This window comes from Dromiciops gliroides, chromosome 3 (genome assembly GCF_019393635.1).
Source record: "Dromiciops gliroides isolate mDroGli1 chromosome 3, mDroGli1.pri, whole genome shotgun sequence".
NCBI classification, from domain to species: Eukaryota; Metazoa; Chordata; class Mammalia; order Microbiotheria; family Microbiotheriidae; genus Dromiciops; species Dromiciops gliroides.
The window spans coordinates 444192267-444218894 of NC_057863.1; the positions used below are offsets into that span (position 1 = coordinate 444192267).

Here is a 26628-nt window from a genome sequence, read left to right on the forward strand (position 1 = left end):
CCTGCAATTTTGCCAAAGTTGTTGATTATTTCAACTAGTTTTTTTTAATTGATTCTCTAGGATTTTCCAGGTATATCATCATATCATTTGCAGAAAGTGATAGTTTTATTTCTTCATTGCTGATTCTAATTCCTTCCATTTCTTTTTCTTCTCTTATTGCTATGGTTAGCATTTCTAGTATGATATTGAATAAAAGTGATAATGGGCATTCCTGCTTCACCCCTGATCTTACTGGGAAGGACCACAGTTTTTCCCCATTATAGATAATGATTACTGATGGTTTTAGATAGATGCAACTTAGAATTTTAAAGAAAGCTCTATTCATTCCTATCCTTTCTAGTCATTTTAATAGGAATAAGCATTGTATTTTGTCAAAAAAACTTTTCATGCATCTATTAAGATAAGCATACAACTTTTGTTGGTTTTGTTATCAATATGCTCAACTATGCTGATAGTTTTCCTAATATTGAATCAATCCTGCATTCATAGTATAAATTCCACTTGGTCGTAGTGTATGATCTTTGTGCTCTATTGTTGCAATGTCCTTGCTAGTATTTTATTTAAAATTTTTCATCAATATTCATTAGGAGAATTAGTATATAGTTTTCTTTTTTTGTTTTTGCTTTTCCTGGTTTAGGTAGCAATACTATAGTTGAAAGAAGCTGGCAGAACTCCTTTATCTATTTTTTCAAATACTTTTTTTTTATTATATTAGAATTAATTGTTCTTTAAATGTTTGGTAGAATTCGCTTGTAATCCACCCGGTTTTGAGGATTTTTCTTAAGGAGTTCATTTATGGTTCTTTAATTTCTTTTTCTAAAATGAGATTATCTAGTATTCTCTTTCCTCTTCTATTAATCTGGGCAATTTATGTTCTTATAAATATTCATCCATTTCACATAGATTGTCAGATTTATTGGCATATAATTGAGCAAAATAGTTCCTAGTAATTGCTTTAATTTCCTCTGCATTGGTGGTAAATTTACCCTTTTCATTTTTGATAGTGGTAATTTGGCCTTTCTTTTTTTAGGCAAACTAACCAATGATCTATCTATTTTATTGGGTTTTTTCCCCCATAAGACCAGCTCCTAGTTTTGTTTATTAGTTCAATGGTTTTCTTACTTTCAATTTTATTATTCTTTTGATTTTCAGGATTTCCAATTTGGTTGAGATTTAAAATGTTTGTTTGTTTGTTTTTTTAGTTGCATGCCCAATTCATTGATCTGTTCTTTCTCAATGTTATTGATTTAAGTTTTCAGAGATGTAAATTTTCCCCTAAGTGCTGCTTTGGCTGCATCCCATAAAGTTTGGTAAGTTGTTACATTGTTGTCTTTCTCTTTAATGAAATTATTGGTTGTTTCTATGATTTATTCTTTGTTCAACCATTCTTTAGGATTAAATTATATAGGTTCCAATTAATTTTTAATTTATTTTTTTTTTGCAGGACAATTGGGGTTAAGTGACTTGCCCAGGGTCACACAGCCAGTAAGTGTTAAGTGTCTGAGGCCACATTTGAACTCAGGTACTCCTGAATCCAGGGCCAGTGCTTTATCCACTGCGCCACCTAGCTGCCCTGGTTCCAACTAATTTTTAATCTATCTCTCCACAGCACTTTGTAGAATATACTTTTTATTGCATTATGATCTGAAAAGGAGTCAATATTTCTGCTTTTCTGCATTTGGTTGTGATACACTGTCAATTTTTGTATGGATGCCCTTTACTGTGGAGAAAAGGGGATAGTCCTTTCTATTGCCATTCAATTTTCTCCAGAGGTCTCTCCTATCTAACTCTTCTAAAAAATCTCATCTTCTTAACTTCAGTCTTCTTTTTTGTTTGCATTTATCTAGTTCTGAGAGAGTAAATGTGAGTTCCCCACTTACATAATTTTACTGTGTATTTCCTCCTATAACTCATTTAAATTGTGCTTTAAGAATTTGAATGCTACATCATTTGGTGCATATATGTTTAGTATCAATACTTCATTGATACTTTTAACAAGATGTAATTTTTTGCTTAACTCTTCTAATTAGATCTATTTTTTGCCTTTGATTTGTTTAAAATCATGATTGCTATCCCTGTGGTTTTTTTTTCTTTAGCTGAAGCATAACACATTCTGCTCTAGCTATTTACCTTTACTCTGTGTGTTTCCCTGTTTCAAGTGTATTTCTTATAAACAACATAGTGTAGGATTCTGGTTTTTAATCTACTCTACTATTTGCTTCCATGTTACAGTTGAGTTCATCCTATTTACATTCACAGTTATGAATTCTAGCTATGTATTTCCCTCCATCCTATTTTCCATCTTTATCCTTCTCTGTCTCTTACTTTGTCTCTCTCTATCTCTCTGCCTCTGTCTCTCTCTCTCTCTCTCTCTGTTCTTTCACCCTGTCCCTACTCAAAAGTGTTTTCCTTCTGACCAATGCCTCCCTCAATATGTTCTCCCTTCTATCAACAATACCACCTCCTTCTCTTACCCATCTTCCTTCATACTTCCCTTTCTATACCAAACCGAGTATATATGTTATTCCCTCTTTCAGCCAATTCCAATCTTCTCCACAACTATAAAAGCTCTTTTGTGGTTCTTTTATGTGAGATAATCTACCACATTCTATCTCTCTCTTCCTCCTTCTCCCAATACATTCCTCTTTATCACCCCTTAATTTTGTTTTTTTGGATATCATTCCATCATAGTCAATTCACATTGATGCCCTCTATGTATATGCCTTCTAACTGCCCTAATAAAGTTCTTAAGAACCACAAGTATCATCTTCCCATGAAGGAATGTAAACAATTTAACTTTATTGAATCTCTTATGATTTCTCTTTCCTATTTACCCTTTTATGCTTCTTGAGTGTTTTATTTGAAAATCAAATTTTCTATTCAGCTCTGGTCTTTTTATGAGGAATGCTTGAAGGTTGTCTATTTCATTAAATATCATTTTCCCCTGGAATGACTATAGCCAGTTTTGCTAGGCAGGTGATGCTTGGTTATATTCCTAGTTCCTTTGTCCTTCAGAATATCATGTTCCCAGCCCATCAATCTTTGAATATAAAAGTTGCTAAAATCTGTCTTATTCTGACTGCAGCTCCATGATATTTGAATTGTTTCTTTCTAACTGCTTGCAATATTTTCTCCTTGATCTGGAAGCTCTGGAATTTGGCTATAATATTGCTGGGAGTTTTTATTTTGGAATCTCTTCCAGAAGGTGATCAGTGGATTCATTCAATTTCTATTTTACTCTCTGGTTCTAGGATACTGCTGAAATTTTCCTTCATGAGTTCTTGAAATTTGATGTCTAGATTCCCTTTTTTTTAAAATCATGGCTTTTTGGTAGTACAATGATTCTCAAATTCCTGGGTCTATTTTCCAGGTCAGCTGTTTTTTTTTAATGAGATATTTCACATTTGTTCTTTTTTATTATTCTTTTCATTTCATTTTATTGGTTTTTCAAAAATTTCTCATGAAGTCATCAGCTTCCACTTGCCAAATTCTAATTTTTTAAGGAATTTTTTATTCAGTAAGCTTTTGTACCTGTTTTTAAATTTGACCAAGTCTACTTTCAAAGGAGTTTTTGCAGTGAATTTTTGTACACCTTTTTCCATTTTTTTGTTCTTCCTTTACCAAGTTGTTGACTCTTTTTTTCATGATTCTTTTCCATCACTTCCATCTATTTTCCCATTTTTCTGTACTCTTCTTATTTGATGTTTTAAATCCTTTTAAAATCTTTTCCAGAAATTCTTTTTGGGCTTGACACCAATTCAGTTTTCTTTGAGGCTTTGCTTGTAGCCATTTTTTTGTCTTCTTCTGAGTTTGTTTTGATCTTTCCTGTAACTATAGTGACTCTCTGTGGTCAGATTCATTTTTGCTTGCTTGCTCATTTTTTCCAGCCTATTTCTTGATTTTTAACTTTATGTTAAAGTTGGGCTCTGCCAGATGAAAACCTGGAAAGGTTTTTTTTAGAGTGAAGTAAGCAGAACCAGGAGAACATTGTACACAGTAATAGCAATACTGTATGATGAACAACTGTGAATGATGCAGCTATTATCTACAATATAATGATCCAAAACAATCCCAAAGGACTCACAATGAAAAATACTAACCACCTCCAAAGAAAGAACTGATTAAGTCTGAATATAGAATGAAGCATACTATTTTCTCTCTCACTTTCTTTTTCTTTCTTTCTTTCTTTTTTGAGTTTTCTTCCACAAAATGAATATGGAAATGTTTTACTTGATCGCACATGTATAGCCTATATCAGAATATTTATCATCTCAGAGATGTGGAAGGGCAGACAGAGGGAGGGAGAGAATCTGAAACTCCAAATTTTTAAATGAATGTTAAAAATTATTTCATATATACTTAAAGAAAAAGTAAAATATTATTTCAAAAAATAATAATAAAGTTGAGTTCTTCTTCTGGGGTGGAAAGGGCACTGTCTAGAGCTTCAGATTTTTCATGCTGCTGTCTTCAGAGCTATTCTGGAGACCTGTAAGTTTTCAGTTCTAAGGTGGTATGATCTAATGAGAGGTGAGGTCACTGCTCTCCTGGCTTGTGCTCTAATTTGTGAACAACCACAAGCACTCTTTTCAACTCTGAAACTGTGACCACAGTACCTACTTCCCTGTGGTTGCAAGCCCTAGTGTGCTAGTGCTGCTCTTCCACCTGGGAAAGTGATGTAGGCCCATGATCCAGATCCCCATATGGGCAGTACATCAAAGTCCTGCTCCCATCACTAGAAAGTGTCCACAGTAATTTCCTTCTGACTAACTGTCAGGCCCCCTTATTGCATGTGGACTGAGAGTTTCAGGAAATCGTTGCCTGTGATTTGGTTACCTCAAAGGCCTACTCTGCTGACTTGCCTGGGTGCCACCTGTGTTGAACTGTGTTCCAATCTCACCCCTGTGAGACAGACATCTCTTGTTGACCTTCTAAGTTGTTTTGGGCTTGGAATTTGTTTCACCCTATCCTTTCGTTGGTCCTGTCACTCCAGAATTAATTTTGAGCTATTATTTTAAATATGTTTGGAAGAGAATTTGTGAGAGCTCAGACAAGTTCCTACCTTTAATCTGCCATCTTGGCTTTGCATCAAAATCCAGAAAGTCTTACATGAATTGATACAAAGTGAAGTGAGCAGGACCAGGAAAATACTATATATAGTAACTACAATATTGTAATGATGATCAAATATGAAAGACTTAGCTAGTCTGATCAAGATAATGATCAAAGTAAATTTCAGAGAGAGAACTGATGAATTATGAGTACAAATTGAAGCATACTTTTAAATTTTTCTTTGTTTTTCTTGGTGTGTGTGTGTGTGTGTTTCTTTTGCAATATGGCTAACATGGGGTGGGGGAGAAGGTATGGTGTATGTCTTCCCAGACTCAGGAAGATTTGAAAGACCAAAAGCCCAGTATAAGGGCACATGGTACTGTTAATCAATCAACAAACATTTATTAGAGATTTACTATATGCCAGGCAGTGTGCTAAGTATTGCTGATACAAAAAGAATCAAAAGACAGTTCCTGACCTCAAGAAATTTACAGTATAATGAAGGGCACAATATACAAATATATACAAAGCAAACTGCTAGGGTAAATAGGAAGTAATTGACACTAAAATTAAGAAGGATTGAAAAAGGCTTCCTGTGGAAGGTAAGAGTTTAGTTAGGACTTAAAGGAAGTCAGGGAGGACAGTAGTTTAAGCAGAGCATTTCTAACATGGATGGGAGGATAGTCAGAGAGAATGCCCAGAGCTCTGAGATGGAGTTTCTTGATGGTGAGACAGCCAGAAGGCTAGTGTCACTGGATTAGAGAACACATGTTAGGGTGTAAGGTGTTAAGAGACTGGAAATGTAAGAGATGTCTAGGTTATGAAAGGCTCTGAATGCCAAAGCGGGCATTTTTTATTGGATCCTGGAGGCAATAGGAAACCACTGGTTTTTAATGAGTATGGGAGGGACAAGATTGAACCTGCACCTTTGGGTACCAAGCTGCTTTCTTTCAAGACTCAATTAAGGTATCACTTGCTTCCTTCAAGAAGCCTCTCCCTACCCTGATCTTAGGCACTTGCCATGTCTTATTTTGTATTATATTATTTGTGAATGTGTAAGGATTATAAGCAGGGGGTTCTTTCTGTTAATAGTTCAATCTTCTTGCCAAGTTCTATTTTGGTAAAGGATACTAATGATATTACCCAGTGTGCTCATTTAGAAAGGTTAGGTGCTATTGGAACTGTCTTGGATAATTAGTTGAGAAAGTAGAGACACAACAAAATTCCTCATGTCCTATGGGAATTAGTACCCAGTCATGTTCCTAATCCCATAGGTGGTAATTTTTTTCCTGGCTAGTTGTGAGGATCCTTTAAGAAGCATAAAGAAAAAGTGTTCCTGGATTTCAACTTTCTGAACGAGGAAAACAAACAAAATTTTTTTCATAAAAGGAATTTGCCTGTAAGATTTGTTTTCTCTCTCTTGGCCCAAACACCCCTGTTTTTGTTTTTCTTTTTCTTTTTAAAGGGAAACACCAGCAGTAAGATGATACATGTAAAAGAATCTGGAAGCTGTAAAGCATATAAACACCAGATGATTGTAATATCTCCTCTAAGAGAAAACAATGAACTGTAAATATACAGTCATTATGGGGAAGAGGATCACGGAATGTTGATGATTAAGAACAAGTAATAGACTTGAGGAAGAGAACATTCTGCATGTTGGGAAATGGGGTAGGGAAGAAGAAGGGCTTAGTCCCAAAGAGTAAAGGGGATGCTGTGCTGGAGTCTGGCCAAAGAATGCATAGGGAAAAACAAATCCAGAGCACTGGGAAGCATTCTGAAGGGTTGAGGGGGAAGAGAGACTAGCATGAAGGAAGAAATACAAGGTGTTGATGAAAGATACTGTTGTCATTCACCAGCCAAGCTAGAGTCCTTTATGTTGGTCCTATGCTAGCACTTTTGCAGTTATGGCTCTGCCACTATGAACTTGAATTGTAGATACTTGTAATATAAAGTTTTAGGGGACACATCTATCTGAATCCTATTTACCTAGGTAACTGGTATTGCTGTTGTTGTCATTGTTGTTGTTGTTGTTGTTCAGTCAATTCAATTGTGTCCAACTCTTTGTTACTCCACTCGGGATTTTCTTGGCAAAGATACTGGAGTGGTTTGCCATTTCATTCTCCAGCTCATTTTCCAGTTGAGGAAACTGAAACAAACAGGGTTGAGTGACTTACCCAGAGCCATACAGCTAGTAAGTGTCTAAGGCTAGACTTAACTCAAGTCTTCCTGACTCTAGAACAACCTCCAAAACTAAGAAAGGTAGTGTGGCAGAATGGATAGAGAGCTAGTCTCAGGGGTCAGAGAGACTTGAGTTCAAATCCCACCTCCGACACATATGAGCTGTATGACCCTGGGTAAATCACTGATCCTCTCCATCATTTTAGAGCAACTTCCTAAGATGACAAGATCAGAAAAGGTGCTAATAAACCTTGGTAAAAATTTCCTTACATGGGAGTTCCCTAGAGAAGTGAAATTATAGGTCCAGTTCCTATCCCTATTAAAATTAGCAATAATAACACTGATGTTAATAAACTAGAGGCAAAACAGAAAATAATATTAATAATAGTTAATATTTACATAGAACCTACTACATTTTAGCACAGTCTTCTTTATAATTACTATTTCATTTGATCCTCACAACAACCCTAGGAAGTAGGTGCTGTTATTATAATACCCATTTTATGGATGAGAAAACTGAGACAAAGAGAGGTTATTAAGTGACTTGCCCAGGATCACACATCTAGTAAGTGTCTAAAGTTGAATTTGGACTCAAGTCTCCATGACTCCAGACTCAGTTTTATCTACTTCATCATCTAGGTGCTCCATAGCAGAAGAAATCAGAAGAGTCAAAACAACAACAACAACAACAAAAACAAACAAAAACAACAACAACAACAACAAAAACACATTGGTCCAGCTCTTATCCCAACCCCAAACTAAAAATGGCCATGGAGAACTACTGGGATGAAAGCTAGGTAGGAAAAAAGGTTTATCACAAGGAGAAGACAATTAACAGTCAAACTCCCACTAATGTCCCTGAGATCTCCTTGGCTAATTTCCCACACATTGTGAATCCTAGTATTTACTTCTGATGTGTCAGCCACCAACTAATAATGGAAACACTGACATCACTAAACTGTATCACCTCAAATAGCTGGCCTAAATCAGGAAGCTGTATAATTTCCAATGTGAATAAGTACTGTTCTGTATAACTAGCTCCCAAAGAGGCGTTTTCTTTGCCCAAATTAGATGTCCATTTTATTTATTATTAATGACAAATAGAACCTGTTATTTAGACACTTGGAGGGGCTCGGGAAATCTGTAAATTTGCAATAACCTGCAATACTTATTTTTTAAATTTTTACTTGCTATTATTACTCATCTTTTAGAGGAAATGACAGCTGAAGGCAATCAAGTTCCTTAGAGCTAGTTGCTTTCTGAAACCAGAGCTGCTGCAGTTGGCAACATAACAAACTCTGTTTGTAAGATTTTTCAACTTAAATGGCAACTACTTCACTCCACCCAACTTAGAGACCAAGTACACAAAGGCCTTGTCCTCTCTGGTTGCCCTCCTAGGCCTTCCTGACTCAAGCTACATAAGGTTAAAAGTATTGATAGTCAGATGGAGTTGCTCTTCAGTATTGAAGGACCAGGGGAAGAAAACTATTAATTCACTGAGTCCCATGAAAAATTCATTTAGTTCAAATAAAGTATTTCTCTTTTTTTTAAATTTTATTTGTTTGTTTGTTTATTTATTTATTTATTTTTGAGGCAACACAGATTAAGTGAGTTGTCCAAGGTCACACAGCAAGTAAGTGTCTGAAGTCAAATTTGAACTCAGATCACCCTGTCTCTAGTGCTGGTACTCTAGTCACTGTGATACCTAGCTAGCCCCAGATAAATTTCTTTTGTAGCTCTGCAAAGTAATCCTAAATAAAGTATTTCTTAAGACACTGAATTGGATGTGCAGAAAAAGAATAATTATGTCTTTCATGGACTGGCTACAATGTTTAAACAGATGTGTCATGCACAAACGATGGAGACCAGGAGATATTTTTAATGGGAGATGGCACCTAAGACAAACCTTTTGGCAGCTAAAGATTCTAAGAGTTGAGGAGGGAGTGAATTTCAGGCTGAGTCCCAGAAACAGCAAATAGTCCAGTTTAGTTGGAAGTATGTGACAAGGTATAAGGTGAAATCAGTCCAGAAATTTACTAGAACCAGACTGTGAAGAGCTTTAAATGTCAAGCTAAGGGGGCTTGTATTTTATCCCAGAGGTAATATGGAATTACTGAAGAGGCTTAAACAAAGGAGTTACATGGTCATAACAATGCTTTAGGAAGATTACTTCAGTCGATTAGTATTAAGCACCTACTATGTGCCAGGTGCTATGTTAAGCATTTATGAAATATGCATATACACACATACATGTTAATACTTAAAGCCCAAGCTTCATTCTGTCTCCCCTGAGGACCAATGCACTCAAAATATATCCAAAACACTCACATTAGATAGTTCAATATGAACTTCCTAAATAAAAGAATCTACCCAAAGATTTGTTGGATTAAGGGACCTCTGGCTGAAAGGACAATTGTGAATGCATGCATGCGGTGCCCCCTCTCTGAAATCTTGTATTACCACGAATGCCAATAGCTGCCCTAGGTAGGACTGGTTTGATGAATAGGAGCATCAAATAGTTCAAAGGGATTTTAGAGACTACTTACTCCAAACTTTCTTATAGTCATGAAGTTTTACTTCTTGGGCCTTAGCTGCATCCAATGATGTCTTTCTTTGGTCCATAAATGAAAAGCGATGTTAATAATAATAAGTGGATGATGGGAATATATTTATTTAATGTAATTTATAGAGGAGGTTCAAAAAGGTTAAGTGACTGCAAAGTCACAGCTAGTAGTTAGTAGAGACAAAACTCAAACCTAGGCCTTGTGACTCCAAATCCAGGGTTGTCTCCACTATACCCAATCCCTTCCCTTAAAAAGAGTGAAATCAAAGAGCTACTTGTGTTGATGCAAGCAGGAATCATTAACATCTGTACCAGGACCCCAGGAAGAAGCATGCACAAGAATGAAATATTGAAAGCATCTAAGGCAATGCCAATGGCAATGAGATGGGAGACTTGTACAGAGTTCTGAAGATTCTCCATTGATCCATAAGAAATTTCATAGCACCACAAAGAATGCCAAGTGATGATCACAGAAAGGGAAGTTAGACTGTAGCCAAGGCAATGTCATCTCTCCATTTTACTTAATCCATCTTCACCCTATGATTCTATGATGAATGGAGAACACAGAAAAATATCACCATGTGGACTTTGCTTAGATGTTTGAAAAATTTACCTCTGAAATCTGAGTTAAAAACCAAAAAAGAACTTGATTTATGCCTTATAATTATCCTTCCAGCTTCCAAGTATATCTTTCATTTTATTCAATTATAGAACCTTACAACTGAAAGGTAACTCAACATACTATAACCTGAACCAAATGCTTTAATTTATAGATGAAAAGAAAAATAAGTTGCAAAGATGGGAAACTATTTGCCCCAGTTCACACAGAAAATTAATGAAAGAGAACAACACCCCATGTCTTGGAATGTTCGATCCAGGGTCCCTTCCACAGTACCACACTGTTAGCAAATTCATGCATAAACATCTGGGGCAGAAACAAAAAAAGCATTCAAAAAGTAACCTTTCCAATCTATGTATTTATTTACTTGGAGATTTGTCATGGGAGCTACACATAGAGAGATACCAAGGAAGCCCATTATCAATTGGAGTTTTATAGGAGAACATTTCTTAATTCACTTATGTTATTCATCCCATGGTTACTAGGTACATTGTACAAATGTAAAGGGAAAGAAAAAGCTGCAGAGAAAGCATGAGGCAGTGGCTAGAAAGACCTTGGAATAAGGAAGGACTCTTTAAGACCTTATGTAAATGAGAGAAGTGTTGCTAATCTGCATTAGGAGAGGGCTTTTTTCCTCATTAGGAGTTCTTTAAACCCATGACATCACAGATCACATTTTTAAGCAGTGAAAGTTGATACTAAATCAAAGTTTTACCACATCCTCATCTGGTTCTAGTTATCTAAATGAGACGAGTGAAATCCTCAAAAATTCTCAAAATTTATGTCAATTTACTTGAAATGCAAACATCTCAGTCATGGAGGAATGGTGTATGGGGGATCAGGGCCAACACAAAGGGTATTCTAGAAACCTGGCTATCAGCCACATTCAACTAGAGAACCCAAATAATATGTGTCAGTGTTGGTGTTTTGATGGGAAAGATGAGTGATCAATGACAGGAGTAATAAAATCCAATAAACAACAATAAACAAAGAAACAACTCCTCCAAAAGAGGTGGAAACCTACATTTAATTCTCTAACTTTTGGGTCCTTCATTAAAAGCCCCAGACCCAAAAGAACAAAATGGCCATAGAGTTGAAGGAACTTATCATTTAAGGTTAGAGAGATGTCACTGGAGACCACCTGTTCTGTTTTAATAGTTAAGAAAACTCAGGTTCAAAGCATTTTAGTAACTTGCTGTGAGCCACACAATAGCATAGCCAGGATTCAAACCCAGAACCTTTGGTTCCCACATTTAGTCTTTTCTCAATAGATTCAAAAGGGACAGGGGCTCCAGAAGCCCCAGGGTAGCAGTTATGGGGATGCTACTTGGATTGTGTGTGGGGGGGAGGGGGGTGCAGACAGACTCATTTTTATAGTTCTTCAAATTGGATGCTAAGGGACCAGACATTAGGGTAAGAAGGCAGCTGCTAAAACCAGTGATTGAAAAAAGCTAGTACCAGATATCCAGAATGGAATGATTCCCGCCCATTGATTCTGCCTGGAACAGTATGCTAATGTTGACCTGTTACTTCAATACCCAAACTGATTTTATTTAAGCCTTCTCCAGACTATTTGCCAATTTGTCAATGCACTCTGTTCTAGCCTATCAGAGAAGCCTCTCTATGATATAAACATTGACTTCTCTCTGATCCAAAGACAAATAAACCCCTATCTTCAAACTTTTCCATTTTCACTGACAGTATTACTAGTTATTCCAGGCACTTGGGTTTGTTGGTCTGGTAGATATTTTCAATTCTTCATTCTCAAATCTCCCTTCTCTTTGTTCCCTTCTCTCATCTCCATGAATTTAGACCCTCATTAGTATAAGTCCAGACTATTGCTAAGTTTTCTAATTGGACTCCTTGCTTCCAGTCTCTCCCCTCTTCAATATATCCAGTCGGCCTTAATCTCCTTCCCTCTGAAATTGTCTTCTTCCCTCCAATTTATCCTGTATAATACATCTTGTTTGCATATCATTATTGGAATAGCTGGGTGGTGCAGTGGATAGAGCACTGGGTCTGGACTCAGGAAGACTCCAGTTCAAATCCAGCCTCAGATGCTTACTTAGCTCTGTCACTTAACCCCTGTTTGCCTCAGTTTCTTCATCTATAAAATAGGGATAATAATAGCACCTACCTCCCAGAGTTGTTGCAATGATCTAATGAGATAATAATTGTAAAGCACTTAGCACAGTGCCTGGCACATAGTAGGTGTTATCTAAATGTTAGTGTTGTTGTTGTTGATGATGACATCCCTTCCATTAGAATGTGAGCTCCTTAAGAGGAGGAACTGGTTTTTGCCCTTTTTTTTGTAACCCCAGTTTCTTTCGGCTTAGACTTAGAGTTAGGATTAATTAAATATTTGGTGTTATGCTTTGTCACAGTAAACTAAAGGTTTTCAGGTGTCCTCTGCAGTTTCACTCCTTGAGCCTTAGCTGCATCCAATGATGTCTTTCTTTGGTCCATAAGACAAAGTTGATATTGATGATAAGTGGAAGATTGGTACTTACTTAATTTTAAAAAGCAACTGTTACAGAGCTTTTTCCAAATCCATTTAGATTCAATGCTTTCTACCTGTTTAGCATTGTCAAAAAGAGTAAAAACTCACAATTTCTATAGCCCTTCATGGTTTGCAGAAAGAGCCACCTGCCTCACAATAGTCTCTGAGATAGGTATGGCAAGTATTAATGCTCCCAATCAGTAGATTAGGAAACTGAAGCTCTAAAATGTTAAGTGACTTTGCCAATATCACACAGCTAGGAAGTTTCTAAACTGGTGATTCAAACCCAAGGCTGAGATTTTTATCTAGACCATAGTGCTGCCTCTACTGCCAACATAAAGGGCTGTCTCTATGACAATCATCTTATTCAAACATCAGCAATGAGTCTGCCTAGTTCCGTCTAGAACCATTGTCTTTTCACTATGTTTGATCAACCAATAAGAATTTATTAAGCACGTATTATGGGTCAGACACTGTGCTAAATGTTGAGGATATAAAGAAAAGGCAGGACCTACCCTCAAGGAACTGACATTCTAATAAGGGAGACAGATACATAAACAAGGTAGGATCAAAGATTGAGAGTTGGAAGGTATATCAGAGGTCATCTAGTACAACTCTCTCTCATCTTGCAGGTGATAAACTGAGGTCTAAGGCAGTTAAGTGATTTGCCTAAGATAATGCAAGTAATAAATAATAAAGTCAGGGTTTGAACCCAAGTCCTCTGTTTTCCTCTCTCTCTCCAATACAGTATTCTCACCCCCCCTCCCCCGCCCCAGGCAACGAGGGTTAAGTGACTTGCCCAGAGTCACACAGCTAGTTAAGTGTCAAGTGTCTGTGGCCCATTTGAATTCAGGTCCTCCTGAATCCAGGGCTGATGCTTTATCCACTGTGCCCCCTAGCTGCCCCCTCTAATATAGTATTCTTTATACTGCTCTACCCTCCCCCTCCTAACAGAGAAGACCAAGGGTGTTAGAGGAGAGGGTTCTGGAAGCGGAGGGGACAAAGAAATGCCTCCTGCAAGAGGTAAAGCTTAAGGGGGTAAGACTAAGATAACAAAATAGTACCTATAGTTCTTAGATAAATAATATCTTTTGTTTTAAAATAAGTACATTTTACAAAATAAAAAAGAGTAGACTGATAATTGATCTGAAAATAAAGGTTAATTCCTTTTTGTGTGAGCTACAGATCTATTCACTATAGTGCAGACATTTTCATCCTGTTTTAACAATGGAACAATGATGATCTGAGCTGTCACAACCTATTGATCCACAAATATATATTTGTTCCTAATATACCTTTTAGGGATAGACCTGGAATTTCATTGCATAAGGAACTCTGGAAGAGGATTCTCCCTCTACCAATGAAAGTCAGCACTTCCTCTGTAATTTAAAGTCTTTGAGAATTATGTAAAGCACCAAGAGGGTGACTTGCCCAGAGTCATATAATTAGTATGTATCAGGAGCAGGGTTTGAATCCAGGTACTCCTGGCTCCTAGACCAGCTCTCTATCTACTATACCACTGCATAGTAATCAATATAGATACATATACATATGCACACACACATTTATATACATATATATATATGTTTACCATTTCTTCTTAATGCTATGGATATTCCAAGAAGAAATTAGCTCCTGTATGTAAGATCCACTTATGTATAACTCATCAAAAATTGTTTTGCCTTCAAAATTTAAGAAATCCTTTATTATTTTCTTTCTTTTGGGGGGAGACATAATAATTTAATGAACGCATAGTTCTAATGGCTGGCTCCAAACTTAGAAACAGCATGGTTCAAAAGCATTTCTGAAACTTTTAAATCATCTGCTGTCCACCAACCCCAAACTGTAATTGGTTAACTTTTGGGGCTAAACCATTCCCCATTGGGCTCTTATCTCTTTCAGAGAAAAAGCATTAGGAAATTCGGGGCCATCTGTTGTGAGGAGCATAACAAATGCCAAGCCAACTACAACACTCTTCCATATGCTAGGCCTGGAGAGTTTATTTCAAGAACATCTCAACATGATCAATGCCACTTGATTTACCAGGTTCATTGAGGAAAATGTGTTTATCCAGAGCAGCTGGAAGTGCCAGATATGCACTGACATTCTATGAATTTGAATGTATTTATCATTAAATTTGTGCTAGGGGATATGTAATTCAGCATCAGTCAAGGTTCTCCATCTTCACCAAGCAAAATTTGATCATAAATTCTATTTCTCTTATGATCTGGAGACAGCAGATTGAGAAAGGGTCTCAGTAGCTGACTATAAGTCAATGATATTAAGTATAGGATCAATTTCTTTTTAAATGTTGTGACTTCTTCCTTTAGGAAAGGTAAACTTGGCTATGTGTTGAAAGATAATGGATAAAAATCAAGCTCTTTAGATATATGTATACACACAGAAATATATATACATATGTATACACATATATGTCATATATATATGTATGTATAATCCTCATCTGATTGGAGTTGGAATTCTGAACACCAACCTTTCCAATCTTCATATCCAAAAGAGATAAGAGGACTATAGGTATTTGTATACCCAAGAATATGTTTGTAAGGTAGTTTCCATCTGGCATGTCAGGTCCTAGAAAAAGCATCTACACTCAATTAAATTTCATTTCAATGAACATTTACCAAGCACTTGCTATGTGTCAAGTCTTATGTTAGGCACAAGAGAAACAGAGATAAAAACAAAACGGTCTTTGAGCTCAAAGAGCTCACCTTCTACTGGGGAAAGACAACATAGGCACAGATACAAAACTACCCCACTCATTTCTCAACCTCTTACATGATGACTTCCCATTCTCACCACTCTACTGAAGATGCTCTCTCCAAGATTACCAGTGATCCCTTAATTGCTAAAGCTGATGACTTTTTCTCACGGATCATCCTTGAGCTCTCTGCAGCATTCAACACTGGTGTCTCTTCTTCCTGCCCCCACCTTTAACCTTGGGTACTTTCTTTTCTCTAGGTTTTCATGACCCTACCAACACCTATCTTTCCTCTTACCTATCTGACAATTCCTTCTCAGCATCCTTTGCTCACTGGTCATCCATTTCTTGTCCTCCAACTCTGGGTTACCCAGAGTACTCTATCGTAAGCTCTCTTTTCTTTCTCCACATTCTATTTCTTGGTGACCTTATCATCTTCCATGGGTTCAGTTATCACCTAGACCCCTATGCAGATGACTCTTAGATCTATACATCTACCCCTAGTCTCTCTTCATCACCAAATGCTGCCCAGTCAAATGGACATCCTCCAAGAGGATGTCCAATAGGCACCTAAAACTCAGCATATCTTAAATGGAGCTCATTACCTTCCATACTAAACCCTTCCTTCCTCCAAATTTCTCTATTTTTTTTTTTGAGGGCACCATCATCTTTTTAGTCAACCAGATTTGTAACCTCAGAGTCATAGTCAACTTTTCCCTCTCCCACACCAACCAAATCAATCAGTTGCCAAATCATTCTACCTCCACAACATATTTTGCAACTCTATCTCCTGCCAATTCATACAACCACCAACTTGGTTCATGCTTTTATCATATGTCTTCTATGCTGTATCAACAGCCTTCTATTAGGATTTCTGACTTCTAGTTTCCCCTCACTGTTGCCAAAATAATCTTCCCAAAGCAAGAATTCTCTACTCAAGAATCTCTGGTATCCTTTGGCCCGTAGGATAATCCTTCACAGTCTGGATTCAACCTACCTTCTCAGGTTTACTTCAGAATACTTCTCCTTTATGTACTATCTCTTCTAGTCAAACTGTCCTATGTGCTTTACTTGGAACTTAGCATGTCATCTCCTATGTCTGCCTTTGCACAAGCTATCATATACCCATAGAATGCACTCCTTCCTCACCTCTGTATCTTAGAATCCCTAACTTCCCTTCCAGGTACAACTCAGGTACCATCTCCTTCTGATACCCCTCACTGGTACCTCTCTCCATCTGGAAAATATTACTGTTGCATTTATATTTTTAGAAGTCGTGTCTTCTCCATGGAGTGAAAAACCTTTGAGAACAAGGATTTTGTTTTCCTTTTGTCTTTATAGCCCTGGTTCTTAACATGATGCCTTGTGTTTAGCAGATGCTTAATAAATGTTTTTTGGATTGGATTGGGGAAGGGGGCTGTAGCGATTTTCTGGATATTATTCTTGCCAGAGCCCAGTAATTTGCTTACTTACCAGTGTCTAATTTAAAACAGAAAAGAAATGGGAGTGATTTTTCAGCTCTTGAACAGTTAGAATATAGACTTTTAGGAATGAGACATTCAAATACCTTCTAAGAAAGTTGGAAGGACATGCAGACTAGGATGAATTAGTAATACTATTGGATCAGATATTTACAGGATTTGAACAGATTCAGGTTAGAAGTCTAAACAACAGACAGCAAAATCTCCCTAGTGTCCTGGACTCTAAATAATGGATGTGGGGTGCAGCTAGGTGGCTCAGTGGATAAAGCACCGGCCCTAGATTCAGGAGGACCTGAGTTCAAATCCAGTCTCAGACACTTGACATTTACTAGCTGTGTGACTCTGGACAAGTCACTTAACCCTCATTGCCCGCCCCACCCCCACAATGGACTTGTAGCGTGTGCTAAAGTCTCAAAGGTCCTTTTTGGGCGGTGTAGTGGGAAGATTATAAACATTGTTAATTTAGGCTAGTAAATAGTTATAAGGTATTCAAATGAAATTTTAGAAATATATACTAAAAATAAGCCCCAGATCCTACAATGTCAATACTGATAGCTGTAAAACTATCACTGGATTCTAATCTCTTTTCCACTACTCCCTAGAAAGGGAACTTTGGGTAAATCACTTAATCACACCAACACTCAATTTTCTAATCCAGTCAAATGTGTCTAACAAAACCTGCTCTCCTCATTTTAAAGATGTGTGTGTGTGTGTGTGTGTGTGTGTCTGAGAGAGAGAGAGAGACAGACAGACAGACAGACAGAGACACAGAGAGAATTAAATGAGATCAGGTCCATAATAACATTTTGCAAACTACTGTGTGTTTTCCACTTTAAGGTAATGGATAGAATGTTGGATTTACAGTCTTGGGTTCATATCCTGCCTCTGACACTTGCTATTTCTTCAGTTGTAAAATGGGACCAACAAGACTTAGCAGAGTTGTGAGACTCTAATGCAATGCTGTATGAAAAAGTACTTTACAAACATTAAACCATTATATATGTGTGTGCATAAATGCCAGCTAATAGTATTATAAATCATCTTGGGAGAGAGCATAATGATAGAGAGCTGGGCCCATAGCCAAGAAGAACTGAGTTCAATTCCTGGTCTGACACATTTGGGCAAATTATTTCACTTTAGCAGTATATAAGTTGCAGAGAAGGGGTCAACCTCTATTGGTAGAAAGTCTTTATCCAAGACTTCCTGGCATCAATGAAATCACAGGTATAGTCCCTATCCCTGACCCTATAATTAATACTAACAAAGATCTCTCTGACAAAGAAACTTGGACTTTCTAAGTGTGATCAAAGATTCCTGAGTCTATAGTCAAGCCTCTCTTTTCTCTGTTAGAGGAAAGAAAAGAGGAGAGGAGAGGAGAGGAGAGGAGAGGAGAGGAGAGGAGAGGAGAGGAGAGGAGAGGAGAGGAGAGGAGAGGAGAGGAGAGGAGAGGAGAGGAGAGGAGAGGAGAGGAGAGGAGAGGAGAGGAGAGGAGAGGAGAGGAGAGGAGAGGAGAGGAGAGGAGAGGAGAGGAGAGGAGAGGAGAGGAGAGGAGAGGAGAGGAGAGGAGAGGAGAGGAGAGGAGAGGAGAGGAGAGGAGAGGAGCGAAGCTCAGGATTTGGGAAGGTGTCACAAGAATTATAATAGGAATTAGAACCACTGAGGGAGAGTGAAGGAGAGATTTCCTCAGGTAATAGAAGCCAGGCTGGCAGCTATTTTTGTAGAGATGATAAAGACTCTGTATCTGAAGAGACAGCTGTCAGGCACGAGAGGGAAAGGGACAAACATAGAGGGTTGAATGACCTTGTCAAGGAAGTCTGGGAAATCTTCTCTGCCATCCTTCAAAACATAACATAGAAGGAGGAGGCTGACAAGACTTGGATCAATGAAAAGCTAGTTTTCTGGGCAAAACAAAGAAACTCAGAAAGAGGGGGAAAGGGGGAAAATAAGCTAAATGAGACTCATTTGGTACTCCATAGAACCCTAAACCAGTAGAAATCCTCTGGTTTCTCTATATGATAGACTAGTTCTCTAGAAGAATCAACACTGAAAGTTGGAGAATAGAAAGGGGGAAGATGGAAGACAAGAAAGAGGATCAAAAAGTGGGTACTTGGGGGCAGCTAGGTGGCGCAGTGGATAATGCACTGGCCTTGGATTCAGGAGGACCTGACTCAGACACTTGACACTAGCTGTGTGACCCTGGGCAAGTCACTTAACCCTCTTTGCCCCACAAAAAAAACCCAACCAAACAAAAAGTGGGTACTGCCAAAATGGTAGATGGCAGGAAGTTGCTATTATTCTTCAGAAAAAGAGAAATCAGAAAGATGCTTTCACATTGAAACTACACTTCTCCCTGACTTAGCATTCCTAGTCTCGCATACAAATATTTGGAGTTTTCTGCTTATAATCAGGAAAGTTCTTATAGAATAAATATATATTTCCATGACTTATGAATCATGACATTTAATTTTCTTCATCAACATTATTTCAAGTGTTGTTTTAATAAAATTGGACTGAAGCTTATCTGTGTCCAAGCAAATTGTACATCACCAAGTGATTGTTGAGGAAGGTGGGCTCATTTGCATTTAAATTCACTTTTTAAAAAGAGAAATTCTGCCACCTCCTGGACAGAAACCAGAGAACTATTTCTTAGCAGCCAACAAACACTCTTTAAGCCATCTCGAATGAAATGAACATTCATTTTAAACTTTATCTTAAAAAAAAAAAAAAAGAAAGAACCTTGGTTAAAAAAATTTTAAAGGACAGGACCAAGGAATATCTGAAACACTTGTCTGTCATACTAAATTGTCTCTTGGGCATGTTTAATTAAGCAGAAAACAATCTTTTACTATATTACAGAAAAAGCCTTCCTTTCACTTCTTAATCTTTCCCAAATTATTTCTCCATGTACATTTATATTGGTAATTCAGTACTCACCCCTAGAAAGATTTTCACATGACCTACCAGTCACTTATTTCCTATAGTTGCCTTTACTGGCAATATTTCTATGCATTGAATAAATATAAAAATAGTTAAATGGCCACCAGAGCAAGATAAGATTTCAGCTCTGATTGAATGAAAGTACCTGGAAAAGCAACAAATGGAAAGCCCTGCATTCATCCCCAGGGCTTGGAGCATTTAACTAAATGTAAACAAAGCTCTTGAAAATGCAAAGATATCATAATTACCAATAATAATGGCTAGCAAATGAAGACATTTGAAAGGATGTTTTAGAAATAATCAAAGAGGCTGTAGGAAGATGTAGGCACATTACCTGGATTTGACAACAGAGCCTAGACGTGGTTTCTGGTCTTGTAGAAGCTTAGCCAACTGTTTCTGCAGAGTCAAATCCTTACCATGGGCTTCTTTAATAAATGGGTGCTCTAGGAGATGTGTGACGGATGGACGCTTTTCAAAATCCTTAATAAGACACCTGGTTAAAAAACAATAATAACAAAGAACATTAGCCATCCAGATGTGTGTACATAATGCAAGTGTTTTGAAAGGTCCTATTTCTTTAATATTACTTCAATATTTCACTCTCTGTAGCAGGTGTTTTGGATTTTTTGTTTGTTTTACTAATATCCAGGACAGATAACATTTAGTTTATTATCTGGGTTCATTTTTTAATTGCACAAATACCATCCTAGCTTTTAAAAATACAATATGTTGACAGTTAACATTTTCAACTATTCAAAATATTCTGAACAACAGAACACATAGCTTTTTATATCACTGAATTAAAGTTCCCTCAAATAAAGATTTTCAGTTAGAATCTAGTTGATTAGTCCAGCCAACAGATTTCAGCCACAAAGAGAATGGGGTGCTGCCCCTGAGTGGAAAGCCAAAATATAGAAAGAAGGTCTCCTTACTTGATCTTGAGAAAATGCATTTAGGAATCTTCCAGCAAAGAAACAAATCATCGAAGGGCAAAGTTCAACCCCTTGATTTCTAATGGGCTTCTGAAGGAAGCTGATAAACCTGAACTCTGAAAAATAACTGTCTGCAATATAACTCAGGGAAATTGGAATGAAATAATCCAAACAGGGAGGGAGGGGGGAAACCCCACCTTTTCAAAGCAATGTTGCATCTAAGCTCCTCCTGTGGCTAATTGGTATAACCACCTTTGTGTTTCACACTCAATGTCTTCTTAAAAGAAGACAATGACTTAAAATTGCATGCTTCGTGCCCTGTGCTATTAAAGATGATTTTGACACAAGGAAATTTCTAGTGAGACTGAATCTGATGAATATCCTCTCTAATTACCATGACATTTTCACACTGAATAGCTGTATGAAGCAATTACAACATATATGCTTTTAAACACTTCAAGATTTAAACACAGCAGAGTCTGGGATAAATAGTGGGTGCTATTCTACAATATAAGGTGTCCCAAGCTGTCTGATAAGCCATCAACATCTAAAACAAAATATATTGCAGGTTGTGAAATTCATTGACAAAATGGTTAAACATCCTACCTTACTTTGAATATTTTAAGAACGTTGGAATACAGTCCCCACATTAATTCTCTACCATTAAGCTTACAAAAGGTCTTAAGCCTTTGCAGTGTTCACTAGAACTGAAAGATACTCTATAAATTTCTCTGCTGGTCAGTTCTACAATTGATCAAGGAAAGATGTTTTTTGTAGGGGTTTCCCCTTCCTCCTTAACCCTTAAAATAGCTTTCAGCTCGGAAAACCAACAGAATTTAGATTATCTCCATTCTGCTGACTGTGGGGCTATAAATACCACCCCTTCCCCTCATGGAGAAAGAAATCAATCATTTGACTTTTAAAGGTGGGGGGAGGAAGGTGTTGAAGAAAAGGGGACCTTTCTTATAATTCCTCTGTCTGTGTGTATGTGTATGTGTGTGTGTGTGTGTGTGTGTGTGTGTGTGTGTGTGGTTGCTTTTAATTGTTTTTTTTTTTTTTCAATCTGAATCTCCTCCTCATTCTTTGCAGGTCCACCTGCCTGTGTGTATACACTGTCACTACAATACTTCAAGGAGCCATTATTTCATCAGTGAGTTTACATGGATTGCAATGTCTTTGGAATCCAAACTCTGGAGTGAATGTGGAGGAAAAATCCATGAATCTATGGACAAGCTGGCGATGAGTTTCTCAGCACTTCAATGAGCTGGTCATGAAATGACAGAACTATAGCTCAGTCTGTTACTGGGCCCATCTCAAAGACTTTCCAGACTGGGAAGGTCTGCTGGAGATTGTGTCCTCCTTAATCTTGGGGCTCTCCCTCTGATATCACCTCCAATTTATCCTATTGCTAGCCTGTTTGTACATAGTCATTTGCATGTTTTCTTTCCCATTAGACAGTGAGCTCCTTGAGAGCAGGGATTGTTTTTCTGTTTTTCTTTCTAGCACCAGTGCTGAGAACAGTTTCTGGAGCATACTTCATACTTATACTTAATAAACCTTGCCAACTTGATTTAACTTGTGTTCTCCTGGCAGGGGGAAGCCTTTGAGAACTTATAGGAGGAATATATTAAAGGAGGCTATGTGAAAATGAAGAAAGAAATATAAGCATATTTTTCATACCTGGAAATGTTCAGGGTAGTGTCTGGACCAGTAATGTCATTACTCTACTCAGGTGAAGTAACTCTTTCTTACAACTTATAATTTATAGTTTTATAAAGCTATCTAGAGCACGAAGGGGTTAAGTGACTTGTCCAGAATCACACAACCTATTAAATGTCAGAGGCAGGATTTGGACTCATGTCCTGCCGGCTCTGAAGCCAGTTCTCTAATTACACTTCAGTTCAAGTTTCCATGAGAGAGAGAGAGATAATTAGCAGCGGAGGAAAAGTTTCTTGTAGAAGATGATGTCTGAAATGCATCTTAAAGAAAGAGGGGGCCTCTGTGAGGTGACAGTAAGGTGGAAGTGAATTGCTAGCATGGTGAATGGCCTGTACAAAGACACAGGAATGGAAGACTGAGAATAATGTGAGTGAGGAATGGAGAAAGGAGGGATTTGGCCAGAGGCTTGGCAGCTCTAGTGTCCACTGCTTTAACAAAGCCTTTCTCTCAAAGTACATTAAGATAAGACTTGAGTCATTGTTGAAAAGCCTGCAGGCTTGAGTTGAGTCAGAGAGTGGGAGAAAAGACAACTTCAATCACAGCATAAAAGAGGAGGACACAAAAGGAAGCATCCTTTTAACACTCTCTTTTGCGTCCAGGCCATGGGGTCAGCTGCTTTAAAGGTGAAACTACCATGAGGCAAAGGCTATTTCATTCCTCAGTGACTGACTGACCCTCGTTGGATAGAGTAGAACATGGGCCAATCTCCTCCTGAATTCCATCTTAGGGTATTTTGCTATTGTTCCAGGAGACAATCAAAAAGTGTTATATCTTGTTTAAAATTTTTTAATCTCATGGAAAAGAAATGCCACTGCCATGATTTTTCATGGGGAAGCCATCTCTCAATACCTGATGCCTGCAAAACAAACAGACAAACAATCCTAAGAACAGGAAAGGAGCCTTGTGGGTGAACAGAGAATCATGGATCTAGAAGTACTGGGGACCTCAAAGACCATCTAGTCCAACCATTTCATTTTTACATATAAGAAAACTGAGGTTCACAGAGATTAGTTTGCCCAAAGTTATAGAGGTAGTAAGGGTCAGAAGTAAGATTTGAACCCAGGCCCTTTAGTTCAAGAAACAGAGCTATTTCATTGTGCTACACTGGCTTCCTTCCTCTAAAGGAGGGAGGAAAAAAAGAAAAGCCAGAGGGAAATATATCAGTTAGAGACCACTTAAAGGTCTAGGAAAGGAAGAGAATTGATTAAGCTTTCTCCTTTTATGCATAGGGAGTACAACCAAGAGGCAAAATTTAATTTTATTAGGTTTGCATGTAAACAAAGCCCTGCTCATGAGAATAATGATTGATGATGGTGATGATAACTAGTATTTACATAGTGCTTTAAGGTTTGTAAACGGTTTTTAAATTTTTCATTTTAAAGTTTTAAAATTTCTTTTTTATCCTCTTAAAACGCCTAGGAAGTTGGTGCTATTATTATCCCCATTTTACAAATGAGCTAACTGAGGGAAGGGGATTTGCCCAGGGCCACGTGGCTAGTAAATGTTTGAGATCACATTTGAACTCAGATCTTCCTGACTCCAGGCCCAGCTGTCTGTCCGTTGCACCACCCAACTGCCACCATGGAGAAAGAAGTGCTAGTCCTTTCGGACCTACAAAATATCTAAATGTCTAAAAGATACAAAATAGAACTGTTATATATACATCCAATGGTGTTGAAGGTTCTTTTCTTGAAGGCTATGAAGACATCAAGCCTTCAGATTGTGGCTAAGAAATCTTAATACTCTTGTAAGAGAATACATCTATGTGCAAATAGGAGGTGGACTGAAGGCAATTTATCATTCTTTTGTTACTATTAATATTTGTTGTTGTTCAGTCATGTTTGACTATGTGACCTCATTTGGGGGTTTTTTGGCAAAGATACTGGACTGGTTTGCCATTTACTTTTCCAGTTCATTTTACAGATGAGGAAACTGAGGCAAACAGGGTTAAATGACTTGCCTAGGGTCACATAACTAGTAAGTGTTCGAGGCCAAATTTGAACTCAGGTCTTTTTGATTCTAGGCCTGGTGCTCTATCTGCTATGCCACCTAGTTCCTCCTACTCTTAATAACTTACACTTTTAAAAGCCTCATAAGTTTTATAGAGCACTTCTCTAATTATACTGCGAGGTAGGTAATGCAAATATTATTCTCATTTCATAACTGAGGCTCAGAGGCTTGCCATACTATAATCCTGCTAGTATGTATCAGAAGCAGGATTTGAACCAAAGTCCAACATACCTTTCACTCACTTTACCATGCAGCTTTTCAGTGAACAAAGAGATAAGAAGCTGTAGACTCTGTTAGGAATAGCTGATGAAGATGGATGCTGGGCATAAATTAGAGGGTAATATGATAGTTCAAAATGCAATTTCATTTCATATTATTCATTCCTCAATCATTCCTTGAGTGCCTTCTATGTGCGCAGCACTAGACATGGCCAGGGAAGTGGAAGACACAGTCTATGCCCTTGAGGAACCTAGAAAGCCTGAACACATGAAACATTTGCTGGGGGGGGGGGGGATTCAAGGTCATATAATTTATCTATAGTTTATCTATCATCTATCTATCTCACCATCCAATCATCCATCCATCTATCTATGGCAAAGCAACATGGGCTAGAGTCAATTAGAGAAGGTGAGTCATGATCTGAGTCTTAATGGAAATTATGGATATGGATTGATAGAAAGGAAGTAGAAGGATATCCTAAGTTGGGGGAACAACATGATCATAGGCACAGTGAAGGGAACATGGAAGATATGTATGTGCCTGGAATGGTAGAGACTGTTTTAGATCCAGTCATTTAGGCAGAAATCTGCCTTTGTCTCTAAAGTTGCCTACTTAGAAGAATCAGGAGTTCGATTTATTTGAATCCTTTTACCAAATTAAACAAGGGGATTCCTTTCCCCTTATTAACTGCTGCTGCTACTGCTAGTTAGTTAGTTAGCATTCATATAGCTATCCTTTAGGGAAGCGATTCCTGTGGAGAAATAATCAGCCATCCTCACCAAATGCCTGCCACACACAGGGCAAGCAAGCCCTTCTGGCTGATGAAGCTGGGTACACTGAGGGAGAGACAGGAGGCATCATGGACCAGGCAAAGTGAGCTACCACTATCGCCTTGACCACCACCTCCCCTTAGACCCTGATGGAGACAGTGCAGGTGATCCATAAACAAAAAACCTTTGGAACAGCAATGCTTCTGGCCCAGTGCCCTTAGCCATCATCTTGAGAAGCATTCCCTGTGGAGACGAAACTGGGCAACTGTTCCTGTAGGTGCTACAGTCACAGCTTCTAAAGACCCAGAATAGAAAGTCCTTACCATCAGAGTCCTTGGCACTGTCAAATGGTTCAACATCAGAGACTGGTATAATTTTATCAGTGGAAATGACATTAAAGAAGAGACATTAATGTCTTCTTTGCCACTGTACCCTAAGGAACTCTGGAATTTTTCCATCTGACTTGCAGTTGACACCTTCTACCTGTGTTGTCTTCCCCAATGAAATGTGAACTCCTTGACAGCAGGGACTATCTTACATTACTGTTTGTATTCCCAACCTTAGCACAGTGCTTTGCACACAGTAAGCACTTAATAAATGCTTCATTCATCCATATAGTACTTTAAAATTTACAAAGTGTTTTATATATATTATCCCATTCAATTCTCACAGTAACCTTGAGAAGTTGGTATTATTATCTCCATTTTACCAATGATGAAGCTGAAACTGAGAGAGGTTAAGTCACTAGCCCAAGATTACACAACCTGTAAGTATCTAGGCAACATTTTGAATTCAGTTCTTCCTGATTCCAGGTCCAGCTATATCACCTAGCTGTCTCCAGGGACAGTGTAAATCAATGACAGAAACCTGTAGGCATTCTTCAGCTTGTCATTTCTTCCTTGTCCACCTACTTGCAGGGGGCTAGAAAA

The 26628-nt window shown here is 37.8% G+C and overlaps 1 protein-coding gene across 1 annotated transcript in view; it reads right to left on the reverse strand.

Moving 5' to 3' along the window:
• Positions 1 to 26628, reverse strand: part of MYO3B (myosin IIIB) — a 600588-nt gene that overhangs the window by 359839 nt on the left and 214121 nt on the right. Inside the window, 1 exon segment of the mRNA XM_043993615.1 lies at positions 20384 to 20542. Within this exon segment, the coding sequence (XP_043849550.1) occupies positions 20384 to 20542 (159 nt within the window).